Source organism: Giraffa tippelskirchi, chromosome 3, assembly GCF_054371585.1.
Source record: "Giraffa tippelskirchi isolate mGirTip1 chromosome 3, T2T-mGirTip1v1.2.pri, whole genome shotgun sequence".
In the NCBI taxonomy this organism is placed as follows: domain Eukaryota; kingdom Metazoa; phylum Chordata; class Mammalia; order Artiodactyla; family Giraffidae; genus Giraffa; species Giraffa tippelskirchi.
Genome location: NC_137277.1, coordinates 44872608 through 44884370, shown reverse-complemented (window position 1 = coordinate 44884370; position 11763 = coordinate 44872608). Strand labels below are relative to the sequence as shown.

General features: G+C 42.5%; 1 protein-coding gene and 1 long non-coding RNA gene across 6 annotated transcripts in view; one reads left to right on the top strand and one right to left on the bottom strand.

Moving 5' to 3' along the window:
• Positions 1-1463: 1463 nt before the first annotated feature.
• Positions 1464-11377, top strand: LOC145541952 (uncharacterized). The gene is made up of 4 exons (XR_014079426.1): positions 1464-1524; positions 8195-8320; positions 9840-10073; positions 10917-11377. It is a non-coding gene; the product is annotated as an uncharacterized LOC145541952 (long non-coding RNA).
• Positions 5548-11763, bottom strand: part of ADAP2 (ArfGAP with dual PH domains 2) — a 41420-nt gene continuing 35204 nt past the window's right edge. For 3 of the 5 annotated variants that reach the window (XM_081579723.1, XM_081579721.1, XM_081579719.1), the window contains 3 exons: positions 11340-11417; positions 9754-9982; positions 5548-8494 (listed from right to left, as the gene is read on the bottom strand). In XM_081579723.1, the coding sequence (XP_081435849.1) occupies positions 8460-8494; positions 9754-9982; positions 11340-11417 (342 nt within the window). In that variant the 3' untranslated portion in view covers positions 5548-8459. The remainder of the gene's footprint in view (positions 8495-9753; positions 9983-11339; positions 11418-11763) is intronic. The other 2 variants (XM_081579720.1, XM_081579722.1) reach the window with 2 other exon arrangements.

Genomic DNA, 11763 nt, shown 5'->3' with positions numbered 1-11763 from the left:
CACATACCATAGAAGAGCTGGAGAAGCAAAGTCCCCAAGAGGCAAATGAACTTACAGGCTTACACAGCAATACTTGAATGGCAGGGACCAGGACGCTTATCTCTGTTGTCTGTTGAAATGAACTAAAAATGTCCTATATTTTATTTCACCCCATATTGCCTGGGATCAAAATAGGTACCAGATGATATAAATTTGTAGCTACTTCCAATACTGAAAATTACAAGAAATACTCCTTAGCACTGCTCATCAAAGTCTGCACTATCTATATGTGAAAAAAAATAGCATAGTGATCCACCAGCAGACATTATTTTAAAAAATTAATAACATCTCAGCTGACAAGTTGATTAGATTTTCCTTTATTTTTTTTTTTGTTGAAACCACCTGTGTTGCAAAAGTTATTGGAATTAACCACTTTCTCATTTTCTGGGAGGTAGGCTAAAAAGACTTTGAAAAAAGCATGAAAGTCGCTCAGTTGTGTCCAACTCTTTGCAACCCCATGGACTGTAGCCCACCAAGCTCCTCTGTCCAGGGAATTCTCCAGGCAAGACTAGTGGAGTGGGTTGCCATTCCCTTCTGCAGGGGATCTTCCTGACCCAGGGATTGAATCCAGATCAGACACTATCAGATCAGACACTATCAATTATACCAGTTACTCTTTTACTTAGAGGCACTTTGTTTAACCTAATATACTCAGAAAGGCCTAGGAGAATTAAAATATTGTTCATTTATATAGACCTTTGTTAATCTAATTTTTTGGAAAGATACTTGTATCTTAAATGCTTGAAATATATTTCCTTCGAAAGTTTGGAGCTGCAAATTTATCTCATTCAGCACAGGTAAAATATATGCCACACAATCTAATTGGCTGTGCCAGTTCTCGTAGTTAAACCAGTTGGTCAAATCAAACTCTATCAGAGAGTCTGACATCGTTGTTAAATTCGAGTGGGTATGTTAATATACATCCCTGTGATGCTGAACTCTAATGCTAAGTCAGATGGGAAAGGACAAGGGTCTTGAGTTTGTATGCAACTGGCCATTAATATATTCTGTCAGGGCTCCTTTCTTGGCTTTGCTCTCACTTCAGGGACAAAGCATATTTTGTCAGGGGAAACGTCAGTAAACTGCTAACCTAAAATAATAAAACAGCCAGTTATTTTACCAGCAAAAGGGGTTTATTTGGGAGCAGCAAAGAATTGCAATTCAGGACAGGGAACTATGGTGAACCACATACAACTCCAGTTATGCAAAGGACAGGAAGCTTTTATTATAGAGGAGGGGAAGTTGGGATAGACTTCTAGAAACAAAAGGTCCATTGGAGGAGTTTGAAGTACAGTGGCTTTTTATTGGCTGAGCTGTTGCCAGGCAAGGGAAAAAAAAAAAATCTCTCTGCCCCCTGCTGGCAGAAATAAAGCAATGTCATTTCCTGCTGGCGATGCAAAGTACATCTCTTCCTACAGGGGTCTGTATTGACGTGGAGTTGTACGTACCTGATAGAGCTTCCGGCTTCTGGCCTCCTGACTCCAGGTTAGTTTTCCCTTAATTAATTTTCACCAAACACACATCACCCATATTTCCACTCTTTATGAATGCAAAACACCCAAATATAAGTCAAACACCCTATTTTTAATGCCAAACTTTGTCACCAACAAAAATCTGCATTAAATGAAGGAAATCACAAACCCTGACCTCAATGCCTTGATTTTAAAAAGATTTCACTGGCACTGTTAAAAGAATGAAAAGCCACGGAATGGAGGAAAATATTTGCAAATCCTATATCTCTAAGGACTTGTATCCAGAATCCAGAAAAAAAACTTTCAAAACAATAAGAAAACGAACCATTTAATATCACATTTGTATTGACAAAACTGTTTCATCTTCTGGGGATAATTGCTTTAACTTTAAAGAAAAGCGTATTAGTTTGAAAACTGTGCCTCTCCAAGTTGAATAAATTTGAGAACTCTAGTGTAAACTATTATTATTTTAAAAGGAGACTACATAAATTTAAGAGCAAGTTCAGTATCAATAAAGTGTCCTGCAAATTCCTCTTACAGCTCTTTTGGATAATTTACATTACTACTGGTTATAATTAAAGTGTTCTGTATATTGATTCATGTTAGAAAAGTGTATAAAATTGTTATTATTACCAACAAGGACCTACTGTATAGCACATGAAACTCGGCTCGATGTTATGGAGCAGCCTGGATATGAGGGGAGTTTGGGGGGAGAATGGAAACATGTATATGTATAGCTGAGGCCCTTCACTGTTCACCTGAAACTATCACAACATTGTTAATTGGCTATACCCTAATACAAAATAGTGTTTAAAAAATTTATTACTGATTTGTATTAAATGTTTTCATCTCAACATAAATTCTTGTAACTGCTTAGCTAAGTCACATATTAACCTTTTCTTAGAGCTTCAAAATTAGCTCATTCATATGCAGTGTGACATTGGTGAGAAAACATAATCACACTGCCTTAAGCCTTTGATTATTGACTATTTTGCAAGCACTCCTTTAGTTTCAAGAAAATCTTGAGTTGAAATGAACAGTACATTAAATAATTGTAAAACTTGTTCAAAACTCAACTAAAAAAATATGAGCTCAGTGAATTGTCTTCCATATCTTTCAACAGTTCTATAAATTGGCAGTGCTTCATAGCATTTTCATGTACATGCTGAGCAATTTTAACAATCGTATCCATGACAGTTTTCATGTCTGTTTCAGAAAACTGAACATAAATATTTTTACTTTGTGTCATACAATGGAACAAAGTCATGAGACTCATCAGACCCTTATTTTAAAATTTCAATATTTGAATTTTTGACCTAACATAGCTAAAGGAACCATCTGTCCCAATAAAAATTGAGTTTTCCATATCTACCTGAAATTCTTTTCTTACAGATGTAAAAGATTCAAAAATATCTACAACATGAGTTTGACTTTTTAGGCAGTGGATTGACACTTCCTCATAAATGTAAAAGTCCTTTGAAACAAAACTTACCCATATTATTCGTTGTTAGTCTAGTATCACATAACTAAAACTTAAAACTAAAACAAAAAGAAGTCTGCACTTTTTTCAAATTTTGAATCAGTTGATCTCTGACATTATTAGGGAAAAAAATCTCGTATTCTACAGGTAATCATTTGGCAGCTTAAGTGAACATACTTCACTTTTTATAAAATTTACTTACTTTTTTCCATATCATTAAATTTTTTTCCACAACTAAAATAATAGATATCTTATGCAATGCAATGGCTAAATTAAAATATGTCTTACCAAAGCTACTAAGATGTGTCTGAAGTAATGATATTTTACACTGCTCCAGTTTCTTATTTTAATTTAAATTATTTAAATTTAGAGACTCTCCTGGTAGTCCAGTGGTTAAGATTCCATGCTTCCACTGCAGGGGGCGTGGGCTTGATTCTTGGTTGGGGAACTAAGATCCTTCATACCAGGTGGCACAGCAAAAAATAAATTTTCTTTAATTATAAAATTAGATAAAATGAAGTAAAATTAAAAATTCATTTCCTCAGTTACATTAATCACATTTCAATGCTCAATGAAAACATGTGGCTATTGTCACCATATTGGGCAGTACAGCTGTAGGTCATTGATTCTTTTTTTCCAATTTAACTGTAGTTAATTTATAATACTGTGTTAATTTCTGCTGTATAGCAAACTGACTCAGCCATACATACATTCTTTTTTATATTCTTTTCCATTACGGTTTATCCCAGGATATTGAGTATAGCTCCCTGTGCTATACAGTAGGATCTGCTGTCCGTGTGTGTGCTCACTCAGTCATTTCTGGCTCTTTGTGACCCCATGGACTGTAGCCTGCCAGGATCCTCTGTCCACGAAATTTTCCAAGCAAGCTTACTGGAGTGGGTTGCCATGTCCTCCCTCCAGGGGATCTTCCTGACCCAGGGATTGAACCTACATCCTGCATTGGCAGGCGGATTCTTTACTACTGTACCACCTGGGAAGGCCAAATCTGAGTTGTCTGTGTAGGTCATTGATTCTTATATGTTTTCCTTTAATTAATGCTTTAGCTGCATCATTTCAATTTTGAAACTTTTATTATCATTCAGTTATAAATCTAATTTCCCATGTGATTTCTTTTTTTGACCCATGATTATATTAATGTGTCTATTTTTCCCTTAAATTTTGCCCATTTTTGCTGCATGTACTTTGGGGCTATATTTTTAGGCACATGACACATCTATGATCCATTATGTCTTTTAATGAATTACACCTTTTATAGTCATGAAACATTACTCTTTATTTCTGGTGTTACTCCTTATCTTGAAAAAAATACTTTATCTGATCTCAGTATAGCCTCTCCAGCCATTTTATTGTTACTGTCTGCATGGTGTATATTTTCCCATACTTGTTACTTCAACTTATCTATGTCTTAAAATGTCTTTTTATGTGGGAGGAGTCAGACCTTGTGGCATGCAGGATCTTCTCCTGACCAGGGATTGAACCTGTGCCCCCCTGTAGTAGAGAGGCAGAGTCCTAAGCACTGGGTCACCAGGGATGTACCTTAAAATGTCTTTTTAACAGCATGCAATTGGGTCATGCTTCCTTATCTTCTCTGACAATTGTGTACTTCAGTGTAAATGTTTAATCCACTTTGGTTTTAATTATTGATATGACCAGGTCTCCCTTTTGCTCTTTATTTTCAGTTTATCCCATCTATTTTTTATTCATTTTGTCCTTCCTGTCCTGCCTTCTTCCGGGTTAATCAAATGCTTTTACAAATTCTGTTTTAATTTCCTTGTTAGCTTTTTAGCTACACCTCTTTGCACTACATGTTAGTGATTCGTTAAGAATCACAGTATACACCCCTGACTTTTCACAATCTACTTAGACTTCATTTTGTATCACTTCATGTAAAATATAAGAAGCTTGAAGTGTATAGTTCCATTTACTTCCCCTCCAGGCCTCCATGAGGTAGTTGTCATACACATTCCCTCTACAGATGCTATAAACCATAACACATGTAATTCTTGCTTTAAATAGGCAGCCTTTTATTTACTTATATCTTTACCATTTCTATTACGCTTTATAGATCAGATCAGAGTTTCTGTTTGGTATCATTTCCTTCTACCTCAAAGAACTTTCTTTAGTATTTCTTATACTGCAATTCTGTCAGAAATCTATACTTATCTTTATGAGAAATATTTTTTGTTTGCCTTTTAAAAATAGAAATCTACCTTTATGCATTTTTTATTGTGGTAAAATATAATCAACAGGAAGTTTACTATTTTAATCATTTTTAGGTGTTCAATTCAGTGATATTTTGCCTTCTTTTCTGAAGATTTTTTGGATTGCTATCTATATAGAATACTGGAGTGGGTAGCCATTCCCTTCTTCAGGGAATCTTCTTGACCCAGGGATCGAATCCAGGACTCCTACATTGCAGGCAGATCCTTTGCCATCTGAGCCACTAGGGAAGCCCCAATATCTATTTACATATCCTTTATTCTTGAAAGATGTTTTCTCTAGAGTTCTAATTTGATTTTTTTCCTTAGAAATTAATTTCTTTTTTAATCTTATTTTTAATTTTAAACATTTATTTTTAATTGAAGGATAATTGCTTTACAGTATTGTGTTGGGTTTCTGCCAAATATCAACATGAATCACCATAGGTACACATATGTCCCCTCCCTGATATTTTTTCTTTTAGTGCTTTAAAGATTTATTTTCACTGTCTTCTGGCCTCCTTTTTTCTGATAAGAAACAGTATTTCCTTGTATGTAATGTATCATTTTTCACTGGCTGCTTTCAAAATCTTTATCTTTGGTTTTCAGCAGATTGGCAGTAATGTACCTGAGTGTGACTTTCTTTGTATTTATTCTACTTAAAGTTTGCCAAGCTTCTTCTCTTTAATAAAGTGTTCTCTTTCTTTTTTAAAAAAAAAATTAATTTATTTGTTTTAATTGGAGGCTAATTACTTTACAATATTGTGGTGATTTTGCCATACATTGACCTGAATCAGCCATGGGTGTACATGTGTCCCACCATCTTGAATAAAGTGTTCTTTTTAAAATATTTATTTACTTGGCTGTATCAGGTCTTAGTTGCCCCTAGGCATGTGGTATCTTCCCAGACCAGAGATCAAACTATGTCCTCTGCACTGGCAGGCGATTCTTAACCACTGGACCACCAAGGATGTCTCCATCTCTTATATCTGTTCTCGGCCCTTCTGAGGGGCTCCTAAGAATCCCAGATTGCTCCTTCAAGTAGTTTTGTTATTGCCTGTTTCCTTCTCTTTCTTCCTCTCTGGACCACAAGTTCCTTTATTGATTCTCTCATTCTCAGAACTTAGCAGATTACAGCCAACAGAGTGTAACAGAGTGGTTAAAAAAAAAAAAAAAAAAAGGCAGGCAAGTAACATGACCCTTAATATACATACGGCCCAGCAGGTGCTGAAACAGACATTTTCAGGGTGCTTTAGGAGCCAGAAGAGGAAGCAACCATGTCTTCATCTGGGCAGTCAGGAAACCTCAGGAAAGACAGCTTGATGATGTTGCTTGTCCTCTGATCGGTGGATCAAAGGAAAATCCCATGAAAAGGCAGAGACTCTCTTAAAGACCTTCCCAACCCTCTGGGTCTCCACTGAAATGAAAACAATGTTTTTCTTCACGTCACTTGAAGGGATAAAGAATCATAGAGCCTAGACCTGGGTGATCTATTTCTCTAACATTGCAGCCACCTGCGATTTCTTTCCATTCCTCTTGCCCATCTGGGAGCCTTTGAACATTTTCCTCCCTTACCCTAGAGTGTTTTCCGGGCCCTCTTCCCTTTGACTAACCTCTGAACAGTTTCAGGTTTCGACTTAGACGTCACTTTCTGGAGAAGAAGGAGGCTCCCTCCTCCCGCTCAGAGTGAACCCTGTTGCCACACACCTCGCAGCAGCCCACACTTCCCCTTTCTGAACACTTGCCTCATTGTCCTGCCCTCTGTTAGGGCTGCTGTCTGGCGGGCTGAAATCTGTGACAGCAGGGACCACGTCATCTGGTTCCTGCCCGTGCAGAGCCTGGCACCTGGGAGGTGCTCAGAAATAGCTGTTGCTTCCATTGAATTTCAGCAGTTGCTACAACTTCCTCATTTGAAAGAGAAAAACTGAGGCACAGAGGTGGAGAAGTGAGTTTTCCAACAGTCTCATTAGCAGCCAGTATTCTTGCCTGGAAAATCTCATGGACAGAGGAGCCTGGCGGGATACAGTCCATGGGGTCGCAAAGAGTCGGACACGACTGAGCGACTGAGCACGCACACATGCATCATTGGCAGAGCCAGACATGCTATTCAGGCTGGATAGCTCTCTCCTTGCGGTCCAGCTGAGTTGTAGTCTTGTCCTCCTCCTTTCCTTCCAGAGTGTGTGGATGGGAAGATTGTGCTTTGGGGGGAGGGGGTTGATTGTTCTTTTGCATCATCTACTCTTCTATATCTTCTAAGATATGCACAAAGGTAGAACTCTCCCAGGGACATTTTCGATTCATGAGGAAAATCCACTACTTTTGAAGAGTGAAAAGTGGATGTTTTTAAAATAATTTCCCCCCAACTTTTAAATCTAAAAACTTTCAAGCCTATAGAAAATTTGCACGATTGGACAATAAGCATCCAGCTATACTTCATCTAGATGAAGTTGCTAACATTTTGCATAGAGGTCCGCTTTCTCTCTCTCCCCCTGAGTGTGCGTGTACACAGACTTTCTTTTTCATATCTATATCTATGTATATACTCTCTATGTACAGATACATTTATATTTTGCTGAACCATTTAAGTCAGTTGTAGACATATTTTATCCCTGAACACTTCAGAATGTATTCCTAAGAACAAGAGCATCCTCCTACACAAATACAGCACAATATCACAATCTTACAATACTACTAGCTAATATACATCCATATTGGAACTTCCCCAGTTATCTCGATTACATCTCAAAAACTGTTTCTTTTAAAATCCAAGATCTACTCAAGAATCATGAATTGCATTTTGTGGCTATGTCTCTTTAGTCTTGTCTAATCTAGAACAGTTTCCAGACTATCTGATCTTTCATGATACTGGCAGTCTTGAAGTGTCTAGCCAGTCGTTTTGCAGAATTTCTCTAGTGTGGACTTGTCTGATTGTTTCCTCATGGTTGGATTCAGATTAAACTTTTTGTTGTTTTCTGTTTTTTCAGCAAGCTTGGCTGATGCCACGGGTGCCTTCCCATTGCAGTGCCCTCATTTCCGGTGTCCTGAGCCCCAAGGACATTTACCAGCTCCCCATACCCCTAGGGCAGCGGGGAGGCCCAGGGAGCCGGCAGGTAAAGGCCAAAGCTTTGGTCTTGGCAGAGTTCACTGCCCATGACAGCTGCCGAGTGGGGGGGGGGGCACTCCTGCGGGGCCCCCAAGGCCAAAGTGGTAACTTCTCCTTTCCACCAGGTGCGCTGAGTGGCCAGTGGGTCACCTGTGGCTGCAGTCACTCTCTGTTGACACAGCTACAAAGGGAACAAAAAGAAGGCTGGGGGTGTGGCTGTGCCAACGTAGCCCCACCGGAGGGGAAGGGACAGCGAGAGGAGAGGGGAACAATGACAGAGGGAAACAGAATAAAAAAACAGACCAAAAAGGTGGTAGATGAAGGGGACACACACATAGCATAGAAGGAGAGAAAAGCAGAAACAGAAAGAACAGCAGAGACTCAGAAGCACAGGCCCCCAGCGGGGAAAAAGAGCACCAGCTAATGTTCTTCATTAACAACTTCCCAGCCCATTTCAGAGGCCCTTCAGCTTTGGGATTTGGGAGAGCAAGGCAAGTCTGTATTTATCCTGGTCAGACTCAAAGGGCACCAGGGTTTCTCCCCAGGGGCCGCATGGGGTCACCTACTCAGTCTGTACTTTTCCAAACACAGAACTTCTCGGTGTCCCCAGAGCCAGAAGGCCCAGGGCCAGAAGTTTCCTGCTCAGAATGTCTCCCCTCTTTCCACGAAGCTGTCTGCAGATGGGGAAGCCTGCTCGAGACACATCTGGGGCGAAGGGGAGGAGCAGGAGAGGAGCAGACAGACAAGAGCCCAGAGAAGAGCAGCACCCTAAAAATAGCCTTCCCTCTGTGAGTGGGGAGGAACCCAGAATCCCAGGAGCTGCCGGCGGGTGTGACCTTCCTAATAGGCCGAGGATTTCTCACGAGAAAAGGGACTCAGGGGCCGGGAGCAGAGGGACAGAGAGGCTGCTCGGCTCCTGGCAGGGAGCAGGGTAGAAAACAGGACCTAAGCAACAGTTCTGGCTTCCCTGGTGGCTCAGTGGTAAAGAATCCACTTGCCAGTGCAGGAGATGTGGGTTCGATCCCTGAGTTGGGAAGATTCCCTGGAGGAGGAGATGGCAACCCAGTCTAGCACTCTTGCCTGGGAAATCCCACGGACAGAGGAGCCTGGCAGGGTTACAGTTCACGGGATCGCAAAAGAGTCAGGCACAACTTAAGAGACTGAACAACAACAAAAGCGACAGCTCTGTCAAGACGAAGCTCATCTGGATGCTACTAGGGAAAGCCTCCCGGTAGAGGAACTTAATGTGGACAGAGAGGGTTTTCGGGCAATAATGTGCGCTGTCTGAACTTCTCTTTGGCCAGAAGAGAAGAAAAGGGAAAGAGGGCAGTCAGGAGCCCTGACCCCGGTTTCAGGACTCACAGCTGAACCCAAGTGAAGAAGCCCCTTTCTGCCTACTCTCCTTGGCCAAAGGAACTCACACAGGGCCCTGTATCTTACCGAGGAGGTTGAGGGGCGTCAAGGGGCTGGAGAGGACCTCCCGAAAACTCTCCAGCCATTCACGCTGCTCCTTCTCGCTGGGGCAGGTGAAGACAAACCTCCGGTAGGGGGTGATGATGGTGAGGCCAGCTTTCCAGCGGTTCCCTCGGATGCCCTTGGGCAGGTCTTCGAACACCTGGTACCCCTGTTCGTTGCTCCCGAGAAACACCTGGCCCAGCTCGAAGGCATCCTGAAAAGAGAGGACAGAGGTCGTCAGAGGCCACACCGGGACAGAGGGCCACCTGCAGGCCTGAGAGCCCCCAGGTCCAACTTAGTAAGAGGTGTGTGTGTGTGTCTCTGTGTGTGTGTGTTGTGTGTGTGTTGGGTGGGAGGCCTGAGAGCCCCCAGGTCCATCTTAGTAAGAGGGGTGTGTATGTGTGTGTGTGTTGGGTGGGGGGCTCTGCTGGGGATTTCAGCTAGGTGGACCTCAGAATTTAAAAGGCTCAAACTATAAGTGAAAGTACACACAGCCTCTGTTTAAATGAGCTTCTCTGGTGGCTCAGTGGTGAAGAATCCTCCTGCAAAGCAGAAGAGGTCAGTTGGATCCCCGGGTCAGGAAGATGCCCTGGAGGAGGGCATGGCAACCCACTCCATATCCTTGCCTAGGAAATCCCACGGACAGAGGAGCTTGACCAGCTGCGGCCCATAGGGTTGCAAAGAGTCAGACACGACTTAGCAACTAAACAATAACATCTGTTTAAATGATACTTAATGTTTGCATGTGTGCATGCTAAGTGACTTCAGCTGTGTTCGACTCTTTGCAACCCCATGGACTGTAGCCCGCCAGGTTCCTCTGTTCGTGGGATTCTCCAGGCAAGAATACTGGAGTGAGTTGCCATGCCCTCCTCTAGGAAATCTTCCCCACCCAGGGATTGAACGTGCATCTCTTAGGTCCCCTGAATTGGTAGGTGGGTTCTTTACCACTAGCACCATGCGGGAAGTCCCATACTCAATGTTTATGGAGAGCTAACTCTGGGAGTTGGTGATGGACAGGGAGGCCTAGCGTGCTGCAGTCCACGGGATTGCAAAGAGTCAGACACGACTGAGTGACTGAACTGAATTGAACTATGCTCTGCACTAAGAATTCAAGCGCTTTATGTGTAGTAACTCAGAATAATCCTCAGGGCGACCTCTGAAGATGGCAGTGTTATTAAGTCATCTCCTGATTGAGGAAACTGAAGCAAGGAGAACTGAGTGCTCTACCAAAATGCCACGGATGCAACCCTAAAAGTGACAGGGCTGGTCCCAGAGCCCAGACAGTCGAGTTCTAGAGCTCTTACTCCCAACCGTGACTCTCCACAGCCTCCATGTTGGAAGGGAGCCCTGGAGACTAGAGGATGGGAAACCCCTCTCTTGGCTACATTGGCAGCTTTTGGACACACATGAAGGACTTCCTGAAGGTGAGGGAGAGCACAGTTTCATGCACAAGGATGACTTAGAGACAGCCGATGATGGAGGGGTGTCTCTGGCTGGGTCTCTCCAGCCCTGTCGGATCCCACAGTCTGACCCCACTTCCGCCTGCTGGTGCTCAGCGGAGGTGCTCTTACCAGCGGGTTCTTGTAATAAAGCAGCCTGCGCTCCTGGGGATCCAGAGCAAACCACCTTTTCTTGAAAGGTTCTCTCTGCTGCAAAAGAGGGAACTTCGTATCAGGCTTGGCCAGGCCGGGGGGCACAGAGGTCAGAGGGCCAGCCTGGGCCAGGATGAGGGAGCCAGCCAGTTCCTGGCTTGGCCATCGGACACCCCAGTGCTCCCCCTACCCCCGGGACTCGAGCTTGGAAGGCTCCAAATGCCCCGCCTCCATCCCAGCTTTCCCTTGCAGCCTCCAGCCACTGCCTATGTGCGTTGGAAGAAGCATTTTCCTCTTTCTCAGGCTGTGGACAAGACGTCTCAGAAAAAGGAAGCTGGGAAATCAGAAGTGGCTACTGCTCAGTGCTCCTGAAAGCCCTGGCCTTGGCCAAATTCTAACCTAG